Source organism: Chenopodium quinoa, unplaced genomic scaffold (assembly GCF_001683475.1).
Source record: "Chenopodium quinoa cultivar QQ74 unplaced genomic scaffold, ASM168347v1, whole genome shotgun sequence".
NCBI classification, from domain to species: domain Eukaryota; kingdom Viridiplantae; phylum Streptophyta; class Magnoliopsida; order Caryophyllales; family Amaranthaceae; genus Chenopodium; species Chenopodium quinoa.
In genome coordinates, this window is record NW_018745024.1 from 9,563,826 (window position 1) to 9,573,830 (window position 10,005).

General features: G+C 33.2%; 1 protein-coding gene across 1 annotated transcript; it reads right to left on the minus strand.

Moving 5' to 3' along the window:
- Positions 1 to 4,171: 4,171 nt before the first annotated feature.
- Positions 4,172 to 7,345, minus strand: LOC110708563 (root phototropism protein 3-like). The gene is made up of 4 exons (XM_021886727.1): positions 6,827 to 7,345; positions 6,655 to 6,727; positions 4,842 to 5,972; positions 4,172 to 4,698 (listed from the first exon to the last, which is right to left on the minus strand). The coding sequence occupies exons 1-4, from the start codon at positions 6,976 to 6,978 to the stop codon at positions 4,348 to 4,350; spliced, it is 1,707 nt and encodes a 568-aa protein (XP_021742419.1). The 5' UTR covers positions 6,979 to 7,345; the 3' UTR covers positions 4,172 to 4,347.
- Between the last annotated feature and the right edge of the window lie 2,660 nt (positions 7,346 to 10,005).

The following is a 10,005-nucleotide window of genomic DNA, read 5'->3' on the forward strand; positions in this document are numbered from 1 at the left end:
TAACAAATTACGTAAAACTGTATGAGTACATATGAAAGTGTATAAGTTTTTACCTTCGTTTCATATTATTTGCAACGATTCATCGTTTTATATTATTTGTAACTATTCAAATCGTTTCATACTATTTATTTTTTTAATTAAAAAATTTAATTGTGTGTAAATAATGTAATTTTTTAAAAGTAGAGGGGTAATTTAAGAAAGACAAAATTTAGCGACGAAGAAGTTCTTTCTCTTTATATAGTACTACAGATATAAAACAGATTTAATTATAAGCAACTGAACATTGAACATGGCATAAATAGGGAATTACATGATACAAACGATTCAATCAATTCAACAATAATTCAAACTTACATCATCAAATTTCCAATTTATTAAGTTTATACACCAATAAATTAACAATTTCAAATACTAAATTTTTTGAGAGGAATTTCAAAAACTAAATTAACAATATAACAACTTCAAAAAGACAAAAACAACGGTTAAAAACAATTATAAAGAAAGACCTGGATTTTCTTAAAATGGAGCAGAGGAGATGAGGAGGGCGAGTTGCGAGTGGAGCAACTCGTAGGTCGGAGTAATAAATAAATAATAACCTTGTGGAATTATTAATAAACTAGTTTAAATCCCGTGGAATGCACGGTTTTACTAAAATTATAAAGATTTACAATAATTTGTATGTAGTTCAATAATTCTTTACTAATCTATTCTTTTCATTAAAAAATATAATAATGTCCATTCCATTAAATATTATGATTTTTATAATTTATTAAATTTTCTATATATATGTAGTTACAAAAAATTATATTGATTTTGAATCATTACAATTTTTTAAATATAATTGATATGGAATAATATTTCTTGAATATGATGGTAAAGTAGGAAGGAAAACATTATAGTAAATTACATATGAAGGGCCTGTTCTCATTGACTGAACTCAGCTGAACTGAATTGAACTGAACTCAGCTGAACTGAACTGAACTAAGCTAAACTGAAATGAATATTTTATAAGAGAAGGAAATTAGGAGCTGAACTGAACTGAACTGAATTGAGCTGAACTGAAATGAACTGAACTGAGCTGAACTGAACTGAACTGAATTGAATTTCAACGTAAGAGAACAGGCCCGAAGTATCTCTTAAGTTAACACTGACTTATTTTGGCAGGAATTTTTTTAACTATATAATTTTATAATATAATTATAGATAGATTGATATTTAAAAAATAACCACACATAATAATAGTTATAATAAACCAAATTAATATTATAGAAAGTTTAGGTTAGTTTATTATGTACAGAAAATGACTTTAGTTAGATACAATAATTGTTAGTTAATATGGTAAAAAAAAAAATTTAAGTTTAAGCAAATATTTTTGGCGGGAAAATTTTTCGTATAATGTTGCCAAGTGTCTCTTTTGATTCGCCTTTAGTAATATGTAATTGATATTTTTGGCGGGAAAATTTTTAGTATAATGTTGCGAAGTGTCTCTTTTGATTCGCCTTTAGTAATATGTAATTGATTCATTCCACTTAGGTTAATAAACCAATCCAATAAAAATATACTTGTATCCACATTCCATACAAACAATCTAATATAATTCAACATTATGCTTGCATCCAAAATTCCATACAAACATAATCAATTCACCAAAACACGTCTCATAAATATAATCACATGAATTAATTAAATGCATAGCCAAACAATTTCCATCAAAGAGTTCCCTAAACATGAAAATAAGTTCATTCCTTTTGGTACCTAAACATGATACTACTTACAAAGAAGTAGACATGTACGTACCTCGTATAAAAAATTCTTTGTGCCACTTTTAATTATTTAAAAGTCTCCTAGGGAATAATCATTTCCTAGAAAACAACCAACAACAATAAATTAATACTTAACCAAATTTTCAGCAATATAAATTAGATTAAAAGTTCTTAAAACTTCCTTAAAAACATGTTTTTAGGCTTACTTAATCAATAGAAATACAATAGGAATAAAAGCCCCAAATTAATTGATCATAAGAACCCTAAAATCTCAATTTCAAAAAATTTAAACCCTAGGTTTTATAATTCATAAAATCTGAAAATTTATAACATAATTAAAATCTGAAATTATAAGTTTAAGCTATCAAAAACATAGTTTTGATACTAAAAATATAATCTTTATACTACAAAATCAAAACCCAGAACAATTTAATAACATTAAGCAAAATAAGATAAAAGAGGAAGGAGAAAAGGGGTGGCTGCCGGCAGGGTGGCAGCGGCGCCAAGACCAGGTGATCGGCGATCCGGCGACCGGCAGCAGCAGCTGGCTGCTGACGGTGAACAGTAGCAGCAGGAGCAGTGACGTGAGAAGTCTCACGTATGGAGGAATAAGGGAAAAAAAAAAAAAGGAAAATAAAAGAGAAAATAAAAGAAAATAAAAGAAAGGAATAAAAAAAAATTAAAGGAAAAGGAAAATACTAACCTTTTTGTGTGGGGAAAATTTTGGGATGTATGAAATATTTATATAAGAGAGAGAATGATGTAGGGTAAGTAGTAAGATTGGACCTCATAAAATTAATGGGTCAATTAAGTAAATAGAGTGAGTTTGGCTTTGTTTGTTTGGACATGAATTATAGAATAAAGTTACATATAATAATTGTACCAAAATAATTTTCGACCCAAATTAAAAATTTGAAACTTTTGAAATTAAATTCCCATCACTAAAGATCAACTAACCCTACCATCCTTGAATCACGTTATTTAGAACTAGTTTTGTGCCCCGGCAATGCCCGGGTAGTTATGGGCTTTTAAGATAAAATTATACTATTATAATTCAATTTGATTTTGAAAATAGAATTCTAAATTAACTTTTTTTTGCTACAAAGTCAATCTATATTTATCCAACGTGGTACGATACTTGGCGAAAAATTAAAACGCTAAATGATGTTGTCTTGTGGCCTAATTATAAATTTATTATTTGGTATTTTATCGAATAAATAACTCTAAACTAATAATCTTATTCTAAAATGCTATCCTAATTTGATTGAAAATAGAATTCTTACCTAATTTTATTTATCTTATGAAATCTATCCAAGGTGGCGCGACACTTGACGGTTTTTTATCATTTGAAGTCTATTTAAATCTATCAAAGGTGGCGCGACACTTGGCGAAAAATTGGAATGCCAAGTGTCGCTATTTCGTGACCTGGCTAAAAGTTTAGCTTTATATATTAGTTATATGATTGAATGTGCGCAAGGCAATTGTAATAAAAATTGACGAAGATGACTTTGTTGTAATGGTGGCCTATAATCACCAATTATCGTTGGCTCGACCTGGAGATAAAACATGGACAAAGGTTATAACAAGCAGGGGCGAAAAAGCCATAACTCGTAGTAGTCATGTTCTTGATGTGTTGTACTCGAAGGGATTAGTGTTGATCATGGACGACATTCATGGATTCTTCACTTGTTGTGATGTTAGCACTATTCGTAACTATAGTCTTTCTCAAACTGTTTATGCCAATAAGCCTTATAATTCCATTCCTTTCCCTTTTCTAACCGACGTTAGTTTGGGTATTCGTCAAGACTGCTGCTATATGGTTGAGTTAGCCGGTGATTGTTTAATAGTAGTACGAGTACGATATAGATTTGGAAATTGGCAACACAATTTTGGTCTGGCTCGTGACGAACTTGAAGCAACACCCCTATTACACTCGTGATTTTAACAATGCAAGGTCTATAAGTTGAGTTGTTTGGAAGACATCGTGCCTAGATTTGTAGATGCTCTACTTTTTTTATCATTATAGAGACGTGAAGATTTGCTCCGATGTTAAAGGTTTAGGTGATTATATGGTATTTGTTGGTCTGAACTCTGACATGAGTGTTCATAAATCAAAGCTCCCTAATTGTCAGCATAATGCTATTTACTTTACCGATGATGGTGGAAAGGACATGAGTATGTTTGACATGGCGTCCAGAGAGATCAAACGGTTTCACCGAGGCAACGATACCTTGTCTAGGGTTTTTGCTCCTACATGGTTTATGCCCAAATTTTAAGCTATATGCCTTAGCTGTAATTCTTTTTGGTTTTGAAGACATATATGCTGTAATTCTTTTCTATAGAATATATACATATTCAATTTAGTAATATAGTAGTATTGTAAACTCATTGTTTTTGTTGATCCTGTCTTAAATTTATCACTTATGTTCGGATCAAATTTACTAATTTACAAATAATTTTTTTTACCAATGCATTAGCACACACACCTTATTAGACTAAACGTTTAAAGTTGAATTATTTTGTTAAATTGGTGCTTAAAGACAGATCAGAGTACATAAAACAGGAATTTAACCTTATTTTCAACTTACAATTTCCTGGCGAGTTTTTTTATATTTACTCTACATAGCTGCACCTTATTCAGCTCATTCTTTAAGCTTTCAACCTCTTGTTTCATAATCTTCATCTGCTTTTGAACCTTAAAGCATTCACTTTGCTTGCTGATAATCATCTGTGCACTTGTTCTTCTATACATCGACCCTTCATTTACCATTGACTTCACCATGTTCACTTGCTGAAGAAGCATAAATTGTGCGTTCATATTCAATGGCAGCCTATCATTCTTCATGGCGTGCTCGCGTGCTTCTTGTGATAGCTTATGGTACTCCATGGCTCTGCATACCCCTTCCTTCTCCTCCTCGGACAAGTTTGGGTGTGCCTGCATTTTAAACATAATCGACTCAAATCAACACACATTGCAAATAGGATGCAGTACTCCATACTTAAGCATAGAGTTGAATACTAGTGAAAAAAATTGACCTTTGAATCAAACTTAGTAAAATGATCTTATTGAGAGCATACCTTGAGGTATCTATCTATAGCTCTGTAGAGATTGTCGTCAGAGTATCGAACATTCTTTGGGAACAATTCTGCAAGCGTTCGAAAATCATCAACTGGAAGAGTCTTGTCCCTTGCTATAAGTGCCAGAAAGCCATCCACTAGCCTTGCAACTACAAAGACCTTCGACGCAGAATTTCTAGCGGCAAGTGAAACATAAGCATCCACTATCCTTGCTACAATTTTAACATCATACAAAGTCTCACTTTCTCCATAATTTTTAACCAAGAGGTCTACTGGTTGACAGTTCTCCAAGGTTGAGGCGATCCTTTTCTCCAGATTAGACAATAAACTGGCATCGATTTTCATCATCAAACCAAGCTTCAAAAGATGAAGCATGAAATTGCTAGGTACTGAGTTTTCCTCAACAGGTATTATCCGAATTAAGCTCTCAACAATCACCCTTCTTACTTGATGGTTTATGCTTTTGTGGGTTGGTATCCGAACCCCAAATGAGATTCGCGATAGCCATTTAGCAGTCCAGTAGGCTATGCAGGACCCCAAAACCTCGGGTTTAACTCCTTTCTTCCTAATGAAAGTCACCACTTCAATGAAATGATCAATTCTAAGCGATGAAACATCTTCAAACCACCAATTCTCTGCTATTTTTTTCTCATATGAAAAATCAGTGTGATTTTCCACCCAAAAATTGAAGCATTGTGATTCATCATTGCCTAGAGAGATTGCAGTTGGATTTGTACAAACTTTCCAAGCAATCGCCTCAGAGCACCTTCTCTGGATCTGCAAATCTCTGGCATATGAAGAAATTGTTTCACAGGTTTTCAGAACTTGGAATGTGTCTTTCCAGGAAGAAAATATTATGAAGCTTAAGAAAGTTTCGGTCCTGGAAACGAGGTTACCAATCTCTAGATCATCAACCATTTCCAAGAAAGTTGCAGCACAGTATAATGGTGCAGCATTATTAGCTGTTAGCTCTACCTTCCAACCATAACAGAACTTCACTATCAGCTCAAATACCTCTGCTCCACCAGGAAGGTTATTCAGTTCGACATGTAAGTTGTTAATGCTCATGCCAGCATTTTTCTTCTCGAACACAATTCTATTCAGATAGGCACTTCTTGAGATCATAGGAAGCTAAAAGTGAACAAGAATAAAGAAGTAACATGTTAGCTTAGGACGGCAAAGAGCAAGAAGCAATGCAGCCATACTTCTCAAGAATTTAGCAGGATAAGAAAGTAGCTTAGATAACTAGATTGAACTGTAAAAGGATTGAACTACAAAACTCCACACGTAAACACATCCGTATCACAACCCAGAAGTCCTGAAAAATCTTCTATGTTTCCCCAAATGCATCCTCCATAAGTTCCCAAATAACTTAAAACACCCTCATGAATCATGATATGCAAAATAGATGTCCCTGATTTAAGCTTAAGATGTTCAGTTCTGATTTTGTTCATTCATATCCAAGTTTATAAGACGGACCTTAGCAATTTCATAAAATCTTGAATCTTCAAGGACTACACAAAACATTTTTATTTTATTACAGTATAAAAACATTCTACAGAACTTTTTTATAACTACATCCTTGAAATTAACAATGAAAATCCCCAAAATCCTAATAAAAAAAAACTTCTCATTGTTTCACATTAGTAATCTGTACTTAATATATACGAATATACGATGTATGAAATTTACTGAGAGCTATATTACATATAGTCAGTAAATTAAATGAAATATGACTTCATGAGAATATATTGTGTAAGATTTTCATTTAAAGGCAGGATTTAGAAAATAAAGAAGAGGGAAACTTGTATACAATATGCAGGTGGAATTTTCTCTTCTTTCCAATTTGTACAACCAGATCGCTTGGAACTTTTGTCCGAACAAACCTGCAGCCAGAAGGTTCTCAGCACAACTAGATAACCTAAAAATTAACAATACGAAGATATGGAGAACTGAAAAGAGAGAGTTAGGAGGCAAAATTATACCAATTAGTGTCTTTTCTTTCTATAGCTTCTGCAACCATATTAACTGTGGATGGAACAATTATACAGCGGTTATGCTTATCTGCGGATACATAACTTCGCCTCCCTAGCATAGCGGCTTTCTCTTGCACGACTGGAAGAGATTTCTTCTTCATTGCAAATTTGTGAATTGCAAGCTATGTTCCAAACTCCAATATCTTCAGTGATTTGAGGAGAAATAACTTCTAGTCTTGTACACTGTTTCTAGTCTTGTACACTGTATATATATGTGAATCAATGGCCAAGAATTCTGCACAGAGCAGAACAGACTGAGATATGTGTAATAAATGATTTACTTACTGCAGTTGGGGACCAAGAGAATGTCATTTGGGCTAGCATTATGGTGTTTTCGCATTAAACATCTCCCAAAATGTGATATTAACATCTGCATGACTTTTTAGTAGAATTGATCCAAATGCAAGATATGTGGCTAGATTTATATGAGTATAATCTTATACCATATGCTTGTGGATGTGCAGTGGTTCTGTGTAATGAATACTCTGAAAGAAATGGAAAACGATTTAGACAAAATAAATGACAAAGCATAAATGAATGGACAGTATATTAAGAAAAGATATTATACTATGTACAGTTCTGGGATCAAATCGTCGATGGCAAGGTTGATGATAGGAACAGATAACCAGCAGCTATAATGGCACAACTACTAAATTGACATAAGCAAAGAAAGATTAGTCAAGTTTTAATGCTTTGCACCCAAGATCCTCCTATAAGAAACAAGAGCTCTGGTGCTTTGCTATGAAAAGTGTGTCAACTTCATGGTAATTTTGTAGTATTAACAATATATTTAACGTCAGAGGAATTCCCTGAATTAACCTCTATATGTTGCTGAACTAGACCTCTGACACAAGGAACAATTGAAGTTTACACAGTAGAAAAGTTCAGAAATTACATACTTCGTGTGAAATGTCTGAATTTTGATGTTGGGGTAGTATCCTCTATACCAATGTTTCAACAAAGAAGGTTAGAGAACCATGGTGATTGAGTACGAACCACAAGTACTGTCAATATCTGCATCTTTTGTTAACATAATAAGCAATCAGTCCCAAGACTCCCAACTGCAATATTACATTGCTGTAGGAGGAGTTAGCGCATTTAGGCCAGATTGAGTCGTGAATGTATATTAACACAATCTGCAGTAGACGAACCAAGACGAAAATGAGATCAAGCTAGGATGTGATTTGACCCTTTGACATACCTGCAGGACTTGCAGCTGAAATCATTCAAGTGGAATTACGTTCATAACTTGTGAATCTCAAGAGAGTTATCCTAGCTCTAAGTAAGATACATAAAGCTATAAATGATGTAGCTTACTTTTAGCCGTTTGAGGGACTCAATTATGAGATCCATCATAATCGACTTTTTATGTCGAGCATTTAAGCCTGTTTTTGTTTACAATAAAATTGCAAAGGAGTATTAGACAAAAGCATCATGCTAAACCATTAAAGAACATCTAACATCTTGACAATATGTCCCAAGAAAATGTGATAAATTAGAGTTCGAACAAAACAAAACAACATTTGTCTATGATTATAGGACCAAGGATATAGATGTCCCTTGGTTTTTATTTTTCTGTTTTTCCTTTCGTTGTACCACTTTTGGTCCGTATTTTGCTATTTCAAATTATACGTTATAGTTTGCTTCAAAAATAAATAAATAAAATATTATAAGTTGTAGTTAACAAATTTCTTAATCTTAATGACAATTTTGGACTAGAAAATGTTATTTTTATAGTTTTATATTAGTAAGCCAAGTCTAGAGAAACCTTTTTTTTTTTTTACTACTTACAAAATCATCTCCTTTAAGAAAAACTCCCTGTATTAATTTTTAATTTTTTTAAAAATTTCTGCTTTTGAATTCAGACCGAGCCTTTTAGTTCTCTCATTTGAAACGGTTACTTTCCCCTTTTAATCGCCTTCAAAATTCTCTCAATTTTCTCAACACAAAGAAAGAAAGACACTGATCTCCCCTGTAAAAATCAAACACAGAAATGCAACAAATCGCTCAACCCATCTTCATTAAACCCTCGATTTCTCTATTAATTTCACAAACCCACAAATTCAAATCCAAAACCCACTTCCAAAACCCCATAATTTCTGCAAAATGGGGCAAAAAACGATCTGGGTCTCAAAGATCTCACAAACTCATCATCAATTCAATCGCTTACATTGCTTCCACCTTCAAGATTCTACCTGAACCATTGGATTCAATAGTCAGAGAATTCTGTGTTTTGGGTGGTGGAAATGGCGGGAAAATCGGGTTCAAGACCGGCTTCGGCGGAAGCGGTGGAGGAGGAAGAAATCGAAAAAGGGATAAATTAGGGTTTTGGTTGCTATTATTAATTTCATCAAGTTTGGCATTGTGGGTTGTTTTGGAGAGAGAAAATGATAGTGAATTGGTTTTCTGGGTTTTCATGGTTTTAGTTTCTGCATTTGCAGTTTACTGCTTGGTGAAAGGATGGAGGAGAGAGACTAAGAACTGGGTGTTAGGATTTTCTTGTGGAGCTGCATTAATGGGTTTTGGATTAAGAAATAATGAAAATTTTGTGAGATTGGTTGATGAATTTAGGGTTAATTCTTTGAATTTCTCTATCTTAAAAAAGAAGAGAAGAAAAGGTAGAAGATGGGTATGAACTATGAAGAACAATAGAGAAAATGTACTGTAATCTTCTGTTGTTTACAGTTTACCCTGTTTTTTTTACTACTTGTTTTAGGCTTAGGGTTGCAATTTTTGCTTTAGCGCAACCCGAATAGTTGTAATCGAGACCTGTTAATGAGAAAAAATGATTTTATAGCAAAGTGTTTGATTGCCTGCTATATTGTTCATTCTTTTAAGTTTGCAAGCAGTTCAATGTTACCAACATTCACAACTATCACAAAGTAGCACTAGCACGAGAAATGTGCTGGCTGGAAAACAAAGATGGTATAGTGAGTGCAAGAATTGTAGACTCTTGATGTAAAACTGAAAAGAGGATACCTTGAGTGTTAAAAGAAGCTGTTCCGAGAGGGATAATTCTTTTTCTGCCAGCAGAATTTGATAATCACCATAAGAATCTACCACCTGCAATATAGAGTTTTGGATTCGAAGCAGATAGAATGACATTGTCTATAATGCAAACCAATGAA